General features: G+C 44.7%; 1 protein-coding gene across 5 annotated transcripts in view; it reads left to right on the top strand.

Moving 5' to 3' along the window:
* TIAM2 (TIAM Rac1 associated GEF 2) overlaps nucleotides 1–17,742 on the top strand; it is a 196,814-nt gene that overhangs the window by 91,349 nt on the left and 87,723 nt on the right. For 4 of the 5 annotated variants that reach the window (XM_053913646.2, XM_053913645.2, XM_053913648.2 and 1 more), the window contains 2 exons: nucleotides 10,766–10,876; nucleotides 11,852–13,006. In XM_053913646.2, coding sequence (XP_053769621.1) covers nucleotides 11,858–13,006 — 1,149 coding nt within the window. In that variant the 5' untranslated portion in view covers nucleotides 10,766–10,876; nucleotides 11,852–11,857. Of the gene's footprint in view, nucleotides 1–10,638; nucleotides 10,680–10,765; nucleotides 10,877–11,851; nucleotides 13,007–17,742 lie in introns of those variants that run through there. The other variant, XM_045188926.3, reaches the window with a different exon arrangement.

Below are 17,742 nucleotides of genomic sequence, written 5' to 3' on the forward strand. Positions count from 1 at the left end.
AAAAGTCATGTTGACCATTTTGAATCTCACGTTCATAAAAATTACACGAGAAGCTTATTTAAAAGTCACGCTAATCATTTGGAATCTTGCAAGCCTTTGGTTCCAGCAGTCAAGGCAATTCTAGGACCAGAGAGCCCATGGTGTTGGCTACATTGTGGATGAGACTTGAAGCAGGTTTGGGAGAAAAGGCAGAGTGGGACTGAACATTTGATACATTTAAAAAAAAATTACATGCTAGGAAGAAGATATATAAACATGTGTGAAATGAATACACTTTGAGCATTTCTGAAAGAAAAATAAAACATTTTTATCTTTACCAGGGTTTAAAAATTCTAGACTATACCCTGGCTGGGTAGCTCAGTTGGTTAGAGTGTCATTGTGATATGCTAAGGTTGTGAGTTCAATCCCTGGTCAGGACACATACAAGAATCAACCAATGAAAGTATAAACAAGTAGAACACAAATCAATGTCTGTCTGTCTGTCTCTCTCCCCCTCCTTTCTTCCCTCCCTCTCTCTCTTCCTTTCTCTCTTAAAAAAAAAAATTCTAGACTGTATTAACTGTGTAATTTTGATTGAAAAGGTGATTTTTAAAAACCTGAACTGTTTCTGTGATAGCTCAGATGTAGCTGGGCCTCTCCACTTACTGACATTCCAAAAACATACCAGTAATATTTGTGGGATTGTTGGTCTCCCCACTCTCATAAACTCAATCCTGCTCAAGTTGCCGTAAACTCGCTCTTGATTCTACAAATGCTTTGTGTTCCTAATCGTTCCCCACCCGCACAAGCCCATTTGCCCTTTGGGGAAGGGATCAGATCATACATCCTCTCTGTTTTCTCGTAGTGCCTACCTAGCACACAGGTAGAGGAGGGTCTCCAAAAATTCATGTTGAGTTAGTGAGTGGAACTTATTTCACTCCAGTCTCTCAAGTTTCTGCCAACTCGAAGAACGTTTCCTTCTTTGTCAGCGCCACCTCCCACGCTGATCTTTGAGCTGTTGGCTACTGTGGATTCCTTCCCAGATGGTATCCCAAAGTGGCCCGAGGAGACGGGTCACACACAGTGGTGCTTCTGAGGACAGCAGGAGTTGGGGGTCATGGGCAAATGACTGTCCAGGTTCTCCCCAGCCTTCTCTCCCTCACTCTGCCTTCCCCTTCTCCGCCTCCTCTCTAATCTTTGTCCGTCACCCCTAGGCTCAGACCCTGCTGCCTGTATCACATTCCTGAATAAGCAGGGTGGGGAGAAGAGGGGAGGATGCTCTCTCCATATAGTTCACGTGTTGATTCAGTCATTTATGGATTCAGCAGGCGGTATGGAGTGCCATGTCTTTGGACACCCTGTTCCTTGGAAGGTCCTTCTATGCCTTCTTTGTCTAGCAGAATCCCGTGTATCCTTCAAGATGCAGTTCTCCGGTTAACTTCTTTTGGGGGGTCAAGTTTTAACTTTCATGGGAAGACTGTGATTGCCCAGCAATTGTTTCTCTTAGGCTATAGAGTGCAAAAGGGTGGGGACCTCCGGCCTCACTGTGGTGCCCAGACCCGACACTCTGCCTATCTCTAGCTGCAGCGTTTGCCTTTGGCAATGATTTCCAAATGTTTTGAGACTCTCTAGGCTGTGGTTGTCTTTGGGTCTTATTGGAAAGGATGTGCCATTCTGGTGAAACTGCCACTTGTGATTTTATGTCTTTGTGTTTCAGACTCTTCTTAGGAGCCTTACTCAAGATACGTATTTTCATCTCACAACCCAGTATAAACACAGGCGGATGTATAAGCACACATAAGAACTTAGTGTCATAAAACAATTTTTACCCTTACCGGGATGCAGTCTTTTACTTTCTGTTCCATTTTATTATAATCTGTGCTCTTCTGTTTCTGTTCTGTTCCGTTCACTTAAAAATACTGGTATCAAGTCTTTAAGTGAATTTCATGACCCAACAATGGGTCACGACCCAACGTTTGACAAATGCTTCTATAAGCAATGCTGCAGATGTCAGAGTTCTTCGTAAGACACGTGTGAGCGCTGAGCCCCTGCTTGTGAAAAACTGGCTTACGAAGGTGGTGAACCATGCAGAAAGCTGGGCTATTGTCTCCCTGGAATTTATTGCTTCCCCCCTTGAATACCAGCCATGCCTGCCGCCTGAGCTCCTGTCCCCGGGCATTCCTTGTGCTCATTGTTTTACCCATTCCTCCGATAATAAGAATTTGGAAGGGATTCTGCTGAACTGAAGTAGAGCCAATGAGGCTCCACAATGGGTGCCTTGCCTTTCAGGGCCTGGCAGCAGCTTGCCTTATGCCCACTTCATTTATAAGGATTACCCTTCCTAAGCACTGTTCCTATGGAGAACAGATGTCCTTTCTGCCTGCCTCTTTATACAAACTGGGTTCGAGTCTTCCGATTAGAAATGAGCTCCTCCAAGTCTTGGTGTTCAGTTTGTGATTCTGAGTGCAGCTCATTGACGCGAGATGAGAAAAGCAGGCATGGGTGACATTTGCAGAGTTGTAAGTTGGATCCTTGATTTGAATGCTTTTGTTTTAGAAGAGTTTGAGCCACACCTGTTCTGTACTTCAGTGTTTTCAATGAGACAGGCAATAACACCGCAAGCTGGGGTGTCTCGGCCTTGCCACCACTGACACGTGGGGCCAAATGATTATTTGTTGTGGGGGTTGTTCTGGGGGTCACAGAGTTCATCTTTGAACTCGACCCGTGAGATGCCAGCAGCATGACCCCAGTGTGACAACTGAAATACCTACAGGTAGTGCCAAATGTCCCCTGGGGACCACAATTGTCACATTTCAGAATGGCTGCCTAAGTTAATGCCAGCTATTCAATTAGCACAAAGGTTATTTTTTTACATTTTCTAACAGGAGTATCTAATAATACAAGTACGTGGCTGTGTCATTGTTTGTGTTGACATTTGACAGATGTCTGACAAGTTAGGTAGTTTTATATGGCTGTAATAATTTGGGGAGTCGATCAAAATCAGACAGGTGCTAACACTGGAACTTGGAAAATCCCACATTTATGTTCATATCCACTGATATGTATATATGTATACACCTGGGGTCAAAAGTAGGTTTACAGTTGTGAGTACACAAAACACAGTTAATTCTTGTATTATAATGTATTAATTATTGTATTATTTTCCATATGAACAACTGTAAACCTAATTTTGTTCTACCCTGTGTATATATAAACATACAATAATTAATGTAGTAGCTAATAAAATATCTGAAACAATAGACTATTATAAGCTATGATATTATAGCATATAAAATGAAATTTATACTTACAAATTAATAGCACTGTAAATTTGTTTTGCATTTCAGTTTTTCTTTTTTACTCTCACACATATTTTCACACTTGAGCCTCAATCTATAAGGTAGGTAGGGCAGCTATGTGTATCCTCACATTGCAACCGTGGAAAATGAGATTCAGGTAGTGTAAGTAATTTGCCCAAAGACTCACATGCTATGCAAGACATGGATGCGGGTCTTAAACCCCAGTTCTCTGACATAAACCAGACTAGGATTCGGAGACTTGTCTCCTTAATGAATGAAGTTTCCCCCAACCTCCCACCCGAAAATAAAGGGAACCTGGTACATATTGTTATAGCTAATGACAGTTTATCCTATTCTTATCTCTTTCTTGGCTCTTATCAGTATCTGAAAATATTTGCCTTGGACAATGATGAGGCTTCTACTCAGTATAAAACTCTCTGGAATTACGTTAGAAGCCTTGCTGGTATCTTGTGATGTAGAACTCGAGCTTCCCTAACTGCCTTGCCCGGCCATACGTCTGCTTTTGTGCTGGGTCTCCGCGCCTCTGCTCTGCTCCCTGTCACTGTGAGCCCCCAGCCCTCCCCGCAGCACCATCTGGCCCACTGGGGGTTGCCTCTTGTTCCCCTGGAGTTGCTCCATCTGTGCAGCTGGCCCAGGGCCTGAGACCAAGCAAAGTTGGAGGATTTCAGTGTCCTTTGCTATGAACTCCATGTTGCCTGGAAGTGGAGATTTTGGGAACCTGATACATCAGTTCAAGGCAACCTGAAGGCCAATGGAGAAGAGGTAACTCTTAAATTTCCTCCTGAAAGACGTGTTGCTCTGGGATTCAGTAGGTGACAGTGGTGGCTGGGACTGTGATGATGCATTTGCCGACTCCCTTCCCATTGCTACACGTTTCTGGGGTGGGTAATTGATCACAACTTAAAAAAACTTCTGTTCTTGTTTATGACTTTAGCTTAAAAAGCTACAGAGCACATTCATATGAATGGGGATTAGAAGGGAATTTGGAAAAGGAAAGACAAGTGTTTTTTTAGGTTCATGAGATTGTGGTCAATTTTTAAATATCCTAATATTTTATAATTATTCAATAATTTAAAAATAATTATAAAAAGTGTGTACACATCATACAATTTTTGCCAAGTATTCACAATCTTAGCACCATATAATTATTTATTCTAGGGAGACTTCACTTGAATTATCTCTTGGTCAGCTCTGGGCCTCAGGGAACATTAGCATACCTCATATATGCTATTATTGCAGGTTGATATACCTAATGTGTATGTATTTTTTCTATTTAAAGACACGGGGGGTAGCTTTGAACTAGTTCTTTAAAAAAAAAAGTTCACAGGAAGTCTGTTGTTTTGATCTTTTCAGCCCCATCGACAAAAATTTTTTTAACTTGAATACCATTAAATTCCCTTAGTAAAGGGGTCCAGGGGTCAGGGGTGCTGAAAATTTGACCTATTCATTGTCTTCTAGACAAAAGTCACAGCAGAGGCACGACAGATAAGTATCAGCTCAATTCGTCCAACTCCTCAGGGACAACGATTCCATAGTTTCCCTCAGAGATTACCCTTCCTGTTAGTCCAGTCCTCATAAATACCGCATACCTTCTTCGTGCCGCAGTTCAAGGCTGTTTTCCTTCCGCAGGGTTGACTGGGTCAGCATTACCCACAGGTACGATGCACGTGGTTATCGCCCCTCCATCACCCCCTTTGCCTTTTCTGGAGGTAGCCATACGTTAATCACTGAGACCTTTCCCTGTGGGTTTGTAGGGGCATCTTCCAGGCAGACCCAGTCAGGGGTGATTCCTGCTTAAAGTCTGTGCCCCAGGCAGCCTTCTCACGCGCGAAGTGGCTTTCCTTCAGTTCAACGGGTGTTTACTCAGTGTGTGTGTGAGCCCCCAAGGTGCCGGCCTGCTGTGGCCAGTGCCTTACTGTAAAGGCAGCGTCCAGGACTATGTTTTTTTGAAGTAGAACATGAAATTAAAAAAAAAAAATCAAACTACTTAATGGTAGTAAAATGAGTTTCGGTTATAACCTGCTGCTGGCACCTAAGTTTCCAACCCGGAGCCTTTGTGTGGCTTTGAATCAGGCCTCTGTGGGTCCCTGAGTGCTGACATGCTGACACAGTGGGCCTCCCGGGGGCCCTTCATCTTCATCTTCATCCTCATCCTCTCCCTGGGCCCATGGCCTTGACCAAGGAACCAACACAGAAACCCCCTCCAGTCAACTCATTGGGAGGGGTCTCAGTGGCTGCAGCCAGGAGCTCCTGTCCACTTTCATTGAGCTCCCTAAGTTCTAAAGTGTAGCTGGGCTCTTGGGGTCAAGGTCACTGTCAGAAATGTCATGGGCCACCTTTTAGAGACAGCTTAGCCAGTGACTATTGAGTCTTTTTTATTTTATTTCTCCTTTTTAATGAGTTTAGTGGGGTGACACTGGTTGATGAAATCATACAGGTTTCAGGAGCACAGCTCCACGAGACATCCTCTGTACACTGGGGTGTGTTCACCACCCCGGGTCTAGTCCAGTCTCTCAGGTGTCTGCGAGGGCAGCCCCCTCGAAGGCCAGTGGGCGGTGGTAGGGCGGGCACCACTTCAGGCCTCATTAGGGAGCAGCTGGCCTCAGCCTAAATGACTCAAATGAGCTGTTAGAGCTCCTGCTGATGCCTAAGTGGGGAATCTCCTTGACATCTTTTTTTTTTTTTTAATTTAAAATGTATATGTGTGGATAGTCTCAGGCAGACTTGTATTGTTGGCCTTACTGGAGAAACTTGGGTCCGCGCCAGTGTTTCTTTAACTTTAAAACTCACTGCTGACCCCTCCAAAGAAGCTAATAGGCCATGAAAAGATGTTTGTGTCCCTGATCATTAGGGAAATGCAAGTCAAAACTGCAGTGAGACATCATCCCATACCCAGAGGATGGCCACTGTGGAAAAGCAGCAACAGAGAATAACACGCATTGGTGAAGATGTAGAAAAACCAGAACCCGGTGCACTGCTGTGGGAACAGTATGGCGGTGCCTCAAAACATTAAAACTAGAACTACCGTACGACCCAGCAACCACACCTCTGGGTATATATATGCTCAAAAGAATTGAAAGGAGGGTCTCTAAGAGGTTGTACATGCATGTGCATAGCAGCACTGTTCACACTAGCCAGGAGGTAGACAGCTGTCCAAGGATCTGTGACAGATGAGTGTGTGGTACATACATACAATGGCATATCCTTCAGTGTTTAAAAGCCAGGAAATTCTGACACATGCTACACCATGGATGAACCTTGAAGACATCATGCAAAGTGGAATAATCCAGTCTCACAAGGACAAATGATGTACAGTTTTACTTACATGAGGCACCCAGAGCAGGCAAATTCCTAGAGACAGAAAATAGGATGTTGCTTACCAGGGGCTGGGGGCGGCGGGGCGGGGGGGGGGGGGGGGGGTGGCGCAGAGACAGAGGGGCGGGAGTTGTGTAATGCAGATGGAGTTTTAGTTTTGCAAGATGAAAAGAGATTTCAAGACTGATCACACAACAATATGAATGTACTTAACAGTACTAACTGTACATTTCGAAACAATTAAGATGGTACATTTTATGTGTGTTTTACCATGATTACAATACTTTTTTCTGTTTTATTGTGAAATAACTGGTGTACATCACTGTGTAAGTTTAGCATAAACAGCATGATGGTTTGATTACATGTATCGTGAAATGATTACCACAGTAGTTTCAACGAATGTATCTTCTGAGACACATACAATAAAAAGAAAGAAAACGAAAAAATTTTCTCCTTGTGATGAGGACTCATAGGATTTACTCTCTTAACTTCCCTGTGTATAATAGAACAGTGTTATAGTCATCACGTTGTACGTTACAACCCCAGTACTTATTTATCTTGTAACTTGAAGTTTGGACTTTTGGACCATCTTTCTCCGATTTCCCCTCCCCCCCAGAGAAGGAAATAAGTCTGAGTTCCTTGTCTGTGAGTTTGTGATTTTTCCCAGATTCCACACGTAAGTGAGATTGTACGGTATTTGTCTTTTTCGGACTTATTTCACGTAGCCTATTGCCTTCAAGGTTCATCCATACTGTTGCAAATGGTAGGATTTCCTTTTCTTAATGGGGAGTAATGTTCCATTGTATGTGTGCAGGTGTGTAACACAACTCTATCCATTTACCTATCGGCGCACACTTAGGTTGTTTCTGTTTCTTGTCTACTGTAAATAATCCTTCTATGAACGTGGTGGGGCAGATGTCTTTTCAAGTTAGTGTCTTCATTTCCTCTGGATATTTGCCCAGAAGTGGGATTGCTAAATCATATGGTGATCTTATGGTTAATTTTTTGAGGATCCTCCATACTGTTTTCCATAGCAGCTGTGCCAATTTGCAACCTCACCAACAGTGTGCAAGCGCTCCCTTTACTCCACACCTGGGCCAGGTATGAGGTGGCTGCTCATTGTGGTTAGTTTGCATTTCCCTACTGACTAGTGATGTTGAACATCTTCTGTGTATCTGTTGGCCTTTCATATGTCCTTTTGTAGAAGTGTCCTTTCAGGTCTTTTGCCCATTTTTTAATTGGGTTATTTTGGGGGGCGTGTGTGTGTGTGTGCATATTGAGCGTACGAGTTCTTCGTATATTTTGGATACAAACCCCTTATCAGGATTATAGTTTGCAAATCTTTCCCCCATTCCGTAGGTTGTCTTTTCATTTTGTTGATGGCCTTTCTTGCTGTGCAGAAGTTGAGTTTGATACAGTCCCACTTGTTTGTTTTTGATTTTGTTCCTTGTGCTTTCGGTGTCTATCCAAAAAGTTATTGTTGAGACCTTTGTCAAGGAGCTTACTAGCTGGGCTTCCTTCTAGGAGTTTCATGGTTTCACCTCTTACACTTCCGTCTTTCATGTTGAGTTTTTGTGACTGGTGTAACATATGGGTCCATTTTTATTCTTTTTCATGTGAATATTAATTATTCCAGCACCATTTATTGAAAAGACTGGCTTTTCTCTACTGAATATTCTTGGCTACCTTGTCAAATATTAGTGAGCCTTATGTACCTGGATTTATTTCTGGATTCTTGTTTCTGTTCCACTGATTTATTTGTCTGTTTTTATGCCAGTATCGTACTATTTAGGTGACTGTAGCTTTATACTATAACTTGAAATCAGGAAATCAGGAATACTATAACTTGATGCTTCCTACCTCATTCTTCTTTATCAGGATTTCTTTGGCTATTTGGGGCCATTTTTGGTCTCATATCAATTTCAGGAGTATTTTTTCTACTTCTGTAAAAATGCTGTTGGAATCTTGATAGGGGTTGCATCAAATCTACTGATACCTTTTGGTAGTATCAACACTTTAACAATATTAATTCTTCTAGTCCCTGAACACAGGATACCTTTCCATTTATTTGTGTTCATCTATTTCTTTCATCACTGTCTTGTAGTTTTCAGAGTACAGATCTTTCACCTCTTTAGTGAAATTTATTCATAAGTATTTTATTGTTTTTGATATTATTATAAATTGGATAGATTTCATTTCTTTTTCAGAAAACATGTTAGTGTATAGAAACAATGGAGTTTTGTACGTAAATTTTGAATCCTGCAAAATCTAATAGATATTTGGTTGAGTCTTTAGGATTTTCCGTATATAAAATCATGTCTTCTGCAAGTAGAGACAATTTAACTTCTTTCCTTTCCAATTCTGATCTTTTCTTTCTTTTTCTTGACTGGTAGTTTAGCTAGGCCTTCTAGCACTCTGTTGAACAGCAGTGGTGAGAGTAGCACCTTTTCTTCCTCCTGATCTTAGAGGAAAATCTTTCAACCATTCACCATTGAGCATGATGTTAGCTGTGGGCTTGCCATGTATGGCCCTTATTATGTTGAGATATATTATTCCTCTGATGCCTAAGTTGTTAAGAGTTTTTATTATGAATGGATGCCGAATTTTGTCAAATGCCTTAATTGTGTCTATTGAGATGATCATGTGATTCTTGTCTTTTATTCTTTCAATGCGATGTATCACACTGATTGATTTGTATATGTTGAACCATCCTTGTATCCCAGGGATAAATTCTACTTGATTATGGTTTATGATCCTTTTAATGTACTGCTGAGTTTTGTTTGCTAGTATTTTATTAAGAATTTTTTTCCCTGGCTGGTGTGGCTCAGTGGATTTGAATGCTGGCCTGTGAACCCCAAAGGGTTGCCAGTTTGATTCCCAGTCTGGGCATGTGCCTGGGTTGTAGGCTGTGTCCCCAGTGGGGTACACTCGAGAGGCAACCACATATTGATGTTTCTCTCCCTTTCTTTCTCCCTCCCTTCCCCTGTCTAAAAATAAATAAATAAAATCTTTTAAAAATAAAGAAATGGTGATTCAAAAAAAAAAAAAAAAGAACTTTTGCCTCTATATTCATCAAGGATATTGGCCTGTAGCTGTGTTTTCTAGTTTTTCTGGCTTTGGTATCAGGGTAATGTTGGCCTTGTAAAATGAGTTGGGGAATATTCCCTTCTCTTTGACTTTTTTTTGGAAGAGTTTGGAAAGGATTGATGTTCATTCTCTTTAACTGTTTGGTAAAATTCACTGGTGAAGCCATCTGGTCCTGGGCTTTTATTTGTTGGGAGATTTTTTCTTGCTGATTCAATCTCCTTACTAGTAATTGGTGTATTTAGATCTTCTATTTCTTCCAAATTCAATCTTGGTTAAGTTGTTCGTTTCTACAACTTTTTTTTTTTTCTTCCAGGTTGTCCAGTTTGTTGGTGTATAGTTGTTCCTAAGTCTTTTTTTTTTCACTTTAAAGAACAAAAAATCCACTATTGAACCCTCACAGTGCTGCTCTCTATGTCTGCAGAGAAAAGAAAGGCTTTGTGTCCTGGCAGTGGTCCCTGCCAGATGGCAGCACCCCCAGCCCGTCCTCTCTCCTCAAAGGCAGGCCTCCTGCCCCTATTCCTTGTGCAATGTGGCCCAAACATGTGCTTGAGAAAAACTGGTAATCTCATTTATGGGGTCAACTTCCATAACACAAGTCATTCTAGCCAAGGACGATTTCGCTGTGTTTCAGCATTTGGGGCCTTGTTTTCACTGCCTAGTCAAATAGAGAACAATGACCTCTCTTGTCACGTCAGGATGATGCTCCCGCAATGTTGTCAGTACGGTGAGTCTGAGAGTTGTTTTCCTAGTGGTGGTGACAGACGAGCCATGACTCACTCCAGCGCTTTCACCTGCTCACCCCTGAAACAAAGGCGTGCCTTTCACCGCAGCCTGCGTGCTGAGCTAATGGCCTTTCCATGATTGGATGGGCAGTTCTGGCTTCCTTTACCTCCTCCAAACAACCTGATGAGTCAGGCAGTTCACAGACGTTGCATTTATTACTTTGACAGTGAATCTGTACAGCAGTCGTTTCTCTAGGTAATTTACGTTAAACCCTTGTTTTTGTTTTGGGGGGAACCTGGTGTAGAATGCCTGACAGAGTTTCTCCTGTTTCTGTTTTGCAGGGTCGTTTCATGGACTCACTTCCTGCACTTGTTAACCATGCTGCCTTGCTCCCAGGACCACGCAAAGCCAACTGACCATTAGTCTCCCTCAGAGCACAAAGTGGACGGCAGGTAAACCCAGCTGCGCGACGTGTGCTTCACTGGCCGGCTGCAACACTGTGACTAAGAAAATGAATAAAGGGTTCATGACTTGGTCTGGCTATTATTGTTTTAAAATGTGTTTGATAACCACCAACAAAGAAAAGCCAGTGCGTTTGACTTTGGTTTTGTGGCTGTACAGTTTCTATATAAAGGAATTAGAATCCTAGTAAATATATTTGGAAACATACCTGGAAGCCTCAGCTCCCACTTTACTAAAACTGGAGGGGGACAGTTCGGGTCAGATTTCACTTTGAGTTTGGCTACACTAAGAGACTCATTGTGAAAATCTCGGTAAAAGCTCTAGAGCTTCGTTTTATTGGCGTGGTTTCTGCCCCAAATGAGAACTTTTACCCCCCCACCCCTTTTCATCTCAGCCTAGTTTTTGAGGACTTCTAGCCCTTTGTTTTGTGATGTGTCTGCTCTGTGGGACATATGAAAGCTGGAGTTATGTCATCAGTGTGGTAGTGTTTTGAGCTCTGGAGTGAGCTCATATATTGGCATGCAGTGTATGTATCATGAAAATCTCTCTCTCATCATTGAGGAGTCACTGACAGAGGATAGATATTTGCCCCTCATATTTCCCTCCAAGAATCTTTGATTCAAAACCTTCCAACACCAAGCCTAACGGAGGTCTCTGCTTTATGCTATTTTTTATGCCAGTTCAATTTCTGGCTTAACCTCATACAACAGATTATGTGTTTAAGGTAACTAGCACATGAGCGTGCACTTTTGCCCGTCTGGCTAGTAATGACTTGCTTGTACAATGTCGAAAAACCAATTCAGCGAGGGAGTCTTGTCCCTGCTTCTCGGATAGTGTCAGGCACACAGGAAGGAGTTGCTTGGTTCCTTCGTAGGTGAAGATCATTCTTCTGTTTTTAGAAAGTTCTCTCATGTGGCATGTAATTTAGGTCATGGCTCTTACTGATGCTACTGTTCTTAATTTAGGTTACAATGGGGAACTCCGAGAGTCAGTACACATTTCAAGGATCTAAAAATCATAGCAATACTATTACTGGTGCTAAGCCAAAGCCTTGCTCCCTGAAAATCCGCAGCATTCATGCAAAAGATGACAAGTCACTGCATGGGTGGGGTCACGGAGGCGGCGGAGCGGGTTACAAGTCCAGGTCCTTGGCCCGGAGCTGCCTTTCTCACTTTAAGAGTAATCAGCCTTACGCTTCCAGACTCGGTGGACCCACCTGCAAAGGCTCCAAAGGCAGTGCCTACTCCAAGCACAGGGCAAATGGCTCAGGGAGTGATTTGCTGGGCACCCACCCTGCCTTCTCCCCCGAGAACGGGTTTCACTACGTTGGTCACGAGCGGGCGGAAAACCACGTGGCCTCGAAGGACTGCAATGGACACCTGCTCAACTGCTACGGGAGAAACGAGAGCATCGCCTCCACCCCGCCCGGTGAGGACCGAAAGAGCCCCCGGGTGCTCATCAAGACACTGGGGAAGCTGGACGGCTGTCTCCGAGTGGAGTTCCACAACGGTGGCGGCGGCAAGGTGGCCCCCGAGGCGGCGGGTGGCCCGGTCCGGCTGCTGCGGTACTCGCCCACCCTGGGCCCCTGCGCCAACTCGCCGCCCAGCCCGCGCCTCTCCCCCGCCGATTCGCGCCCGCGCTCCAGCAAGGGCAGCAGCTCCCTGAGCTCCGAGTCCTCCTGGTACGACTCCCCCTGGGGCCAGGGCAGCGAGGCCGAGGGCCCCTTCCCCGCGCCCAGCACCCTGGACCCCAGCCCACCTGCCGGCTTCCCGCCCAGGGACACCCCGAAGCCCTTCAACCAAAGCTCTTCCCTGTCCTCCCTCCGGGAACTCTACCCAGAGGCCCCCCTGGGGAGCCTGGCCCCCTCCGGGATCCGGCTCTCGGATGAGTCCATCGGCGCCCCTGCCAGCCTCAGCCACCGCGTGTCCTTCGCCTCCGCCGTGGATGTGCCGTCCAGCGTGGGGCCCAGGGACCCCGGCCAGTACGCGTCCTTCACCCTGCCCTGCCGCAAGTCCAAGGCCTTGACGGAGGACCCCGCCAAGAAGGACACCCTGAAAGCCAGGATGCGCCGCATCAGTGACTGGACCGGGAGCCTCTCCAGAAAGAAACGGAAACTCCAGGTGAGTCCGCGGGGGGCAGCGGGGAGGACGCCCCTCGCTCTTCTCTCTGTGAAATGGGAACGCTGGCAGAGGGGGCCGGGCAGCGGGGTCCTGAGGCCGCCACCAGCCCAGCGCTGGCAGGCCAGTTTGCAGCTGTGGGGGTTGGTTTGTGCCCCTCGCTTCAGGTTTCGTGCTTAACCCCCGCCTTTGGCGCCGGAGTCCGCACAGGCTTGCCTGGCCTGCTCTTGTATGAACCCACGGCCTCCCCTTGGCCGTGGCCGCGGCGTTCTTAGAAAGTGCAGCCCTGGAGCGCATGCCACGGTGAGATGGTTAATAGCATTTCGCTAAGGCTCATTCGTGAAGCCTATACGAAAAGGAGGGGCGATAGATTGTTGTTATTTTGGGAGCAGTAACCTTCCTGAACGTGACATTACTTTGAGAAAATTTAAACGTCTACATTTAAGTTGGTACATCAAAAAAATAAAAGGTGATGCTCCGTCTATATGTATATCTCACCGATGGCGAGAGCGCACAGTTTTGGAAACATCTTGTCCCTAAGAATGGGTGATGGCGAAAGTATGATAGTGCTGACAAAATAAGTATCGTGATGACGATAATGAAACTTTTAATGGGGTGTGACGTTTGAATGGGGGAAACAAGGTGGCTTCACCACCAGGAAAGAAAGTAACAATTTGCCTTTTCAGGCTACTAATAGCAACTGCTAAGTTTTCAGTTTGTTTTGACTTTATTTAGAGGCGGGAGGAACCTGTTTCTAAAGAGCTCACTGTATGTCATTATTGAAGGGAATTTGGTGGACAGTTAGTCTCTAGAAGAATTACATTTTAACCATCCTGGACAGATACATGGTGATAAAATTTTATAGAGCTTTAGGGGAAGAAAATAATATCCCTGCCCTGAGTAGATGGTTTCTGATCCGTAACATTTACCGCACTTATTGACAGTTATTTCCTTCTTAGGTGTGCTGTGCCCCCCTCCCCACCCCTCCCATATTGCACCTGGTTGCCCTTTTCTCCTTTGCACAGAGCGGAGGTCACCATCCTGTTACTCACTCTTTGTATCCCTGAATGGAGTAATTTGCTTACTCCTTCATCATTGCCTCTCAGGCCAAGCCACTTCGTAGTGGAGACGTCTTTGACCCTTTTCTCTCCGCGTCCATTTCCAAACAACTGACAACAGTTGAGCATAAGGGGAGAAATGGCACCCACTGTCTCCGGGGCTGCAGTCCCCCGCAGAACAGCCTTCATGTCTTTTTTTCCGTCATGTGTTCCATCGCCGACTTACATTCAGCTGTCACCTACTGTGACCCCTAATTGATGCTGGCAGTGAGCTGGTGATCCTGCATCTCTTATTTGCATAGAGTGTGTCTCTCATCTGCACTGTGGCCTGGGGTGCACCCGGCTCTGCCGAGTCTGGTTTAGTGTTGGCTTCAATTCAGTTTAAAAGCAGACCCGTTGCCAGTGTGTATCCACCCCACTTGGTCCCGTGCCGGCCCTTACCGCTCAGCCTACGCGGGAGAAGTGAAACTCCACTCTGTGTCACCCCAAGGCTTCACTCTGAGTGATTGTAGGTCTGTGCAGTTGAGCACAGGCTGGTTAGATTCAAAGAATCTGAATCTGAAAGCTAGAAAGACTCCCCCTCATTTTAAAAATGAAGACACTAAGATTCAAGGAGTTCAGGGTCCTTCCTGAAGACACGTGGCTGGTGAGTGGAGGAGCTGGGACCAAAGCCTTACCTTCACATGTGTGCTTTTCCCACTTAGCCACATGACCAATGTGTTCTTTAAATAAAAAAATCCTCACCTGAGGATATGTTTATGGATTTTTAGAGTGAGAGGAAGGAGGGAGGTAAGGGGAGAGAGAAGGAGAGGTGAGAGAGAAACGTCACTTGGTTTCTTTCCATACAATCCCTGACCAGGGATTGAACCCACAACCTAGCTTGTGTGCCCTGACCAGGTTATGGAATGCTGCTCCAACCAGTTGAGCCACCCGGCCAGTGGTCTTGATGCCCACTAGTCATCACATTAGGGCTGTTGAATACTAAGGTACTAAACTCTTCTGGACTTTTTTTTAAAAAGTGGCCTGTGAAGGCAGCTTTTTAGTTTTTCTTATGCTCCCATAATTGATACTCTATGAATGTGAACAAGATGAACTTTTGGGGGCTAGTGTACCACTTCTGTTGGCTGTGCCTTTATTTTTCTTTCACAGTTTAAGGTGAGGCTCAAGGTTGGATACTTTAAAAGTTAGTGCATTGGAGCAAAGTTTATGACAATATAATATAATAAAGCACCCTCCCCAAATGCATGTTCTCTTACATATAAACTCTTCTGTCTGCTGGTAGGGCCAGGGTTCAGAAAGTCTTATGTGATGGGTAGACATATTTTATTTTTTAAATGATGAAAATAGAGCAACTCTTTCTTTATAGGGCTTTGCACTACTCTTGGGAGTTGGATCCTGAAAGCAGATTAGCCAGTGAAAAAATGTGTACAACTAGGAGAGGAAGACAGCGAGAGAGAGAGAGAGAGAGAGAGAGAACATGAGAACAAACACGAAAGGAGTATGAGCTGAGGCCATAAACTCCCCGCCTCTGTCCTGGGGAGACTTCCAGGTCTGTCCATCAGGCCAGGCTCGATTATGCGGAGGACACAAGGCCCTCCAACCTCTGAGGTTTAGCCCAAGCCAAGTTTATTTCTGACTCATGCTGTGACTTTAGTCTTCACCGTCCCTCTCTGGGACCCCAAGGGCAGTTACTGTCTGGAACGTGACCAGCCACTGTGGCCAAGGGAGAAGGAGACTCACGCGTTGGCTCTCAAAGTTCCACTCTGAAGCGACAGGGATCACCTCTTTTCACGTTCCTTGCCTAAAGCAAGTCACACGGCCATGCCTAAGGTGGAGGGAGGGAGTAGGAAGCAGTCCTGCCAGGTGCCCTAGGGAGGGACCAGAAACAGCTGGTGGGCGGCAGGACTTCAGGGTTTGCTGCAGAGGAGATTGGGGGCGCAGACCCTGACTTCTGGACCTCTGAAGTGTAGCCTCTCACCGCCCCGTGAGGGCTGCAGTCACCCGGAAACTCTGCAGAGGCTGGAGGGCCGGCCCTTCTCTGTAATGCAGGCAAATGGCATGTGAACCACCACGAGGTGACACTGGTGCTCTTCCCTAGAAAGTGAGGGAGGGGTGGCGACCAGAGTTGTCTTTCAGCTCCGCAGGAGTTAAGGGGCACCTGGAGTCCCTCTCTTCTCTTTGCTACGGTGTGCTCTGGTCGTCGAGTTACACTGTCCATTGTTTAGGATGGTCCGATGGGGGGAAATGGAGGTCAGTCTGCTTAGTGTGCATGTGTCACATGGCATGTTAGTTTCACCCCCAAAACACGTGATCAGAGAATCCAGCTGAGAGTGTATTTAGGGACATTCATTCATTCATGCATGCATTCCTATTTGCTGAGAACCAGTCACTGGCTATTAGGATTCTAGATGAAAAGATTTAGAAATTTATTAATAATAAATTTATAATACTAAACTGGGAAAGTTTATGTCTGGGTATAAAAATCAGTGATAAATACTAAAACATAGTCAATCATTTCCGATTTCTCAAAGAGAAAATTTTGTCTTTGCTACTGTCAAGCATTTGAAAGTTAACACTACAGCTTGAAGTCCCTTGTCAGAAACAGTGTCGAGAATGTTTATAGGTTGTGTGTAAGCTTGGCATGGAAGTGCCTTTCTGACACGTTTTGAAACACCCCGTTACAGTTCTTGCCGGGTATCCGAGGCAGCCTCAGTGTTTGGGGGCTGTGAGTCAGAGAGTCATATTCATCGCTGGAATCATGTTAATATTGTGCTAGCTAAATGTGAAGTATTGCTTCACTTCCTAAGAGTTTTTGAAGAATAACAAAGTGACAATTTACCAAAAAATCTTAAACTATTTTGAAAGTTTCCTAAATGACTCACTGCAACTGGCTTATTTGCTCTGCTCTTGCATAATCATCAGCGTATAAATAAATATGACTGTGGTACACGGTGTAAACACAGGTGGGAAATTATATTTTCTTTAGTAGTAGCTGTGTTTGGGGCTCAGTTGTTTACTGCTCCCGGGTTTTTGGAAGTCCTCTGTAGTTGATGATGTTCCTACCAAACATAGCCGGTAATCAATCACTCCTTTGCTGCTTGCTTTCTGGGTGGAATTTTGGGGAAAAAAAACTCTCCGCACATTACAATATTCAAAATAAGGCTGTTAGTTTGTGGTTCTTGATTCAGTTTTCTTTCATTTTTATTTTAATGCATCAGGAGCTATCCTGGTAAGCCCACTAGCAGATGAGCGGGCGAGTATGCTTAGCATCTCTCTGCAGTTACCGTACTCTAAGCTCTAAGTTTGGAATAGCAGCATCTTTTGAGTCATAAGTTAAACTCACTCTCTGCTGAAGAATTTAGTTACTGCTATTTACCAATGAATGACCTGTATGGATGACTTTTTTTTGAATGACTAGACTTCTAATCTAGGCGCAAGAGGAAACCTTTGTTTTTTTAGCTCTGTGCTGGCCAGTTCATGTAGTCCTCATAGGGGGTAGCAGTTATTCTAGAAATATTAATTTTATTTAGAGCTATCAGTCTCTGATTTTGTGTTGAAGTAAATATGAAAGCCAAGAGCCATGTCATTGTTACCCCAAATACCTAGAATAAAATAGATGTTCAAATAAAAGGATGAGAATGAATGGTGTATTCTTTTCATGAAGGAAATTTCCAAATTAAG

This window comes from Desmodus rotundus, chromosome 11 (genome assembly GCF_022682495.2).
Source record: "Desmodus rotundus isolate HL8 chromosome 11, HLdesRot8A.1, whole genome shotgun sequence".
In the NCBI taxonomy this organism is placed as follows: domain Eukaryota; kingdom Metazoa; phylum Chordata; class Mammalia; order Chiroptera; family Phyllostomidae; genus Desmodus; species Desmodus rotundus.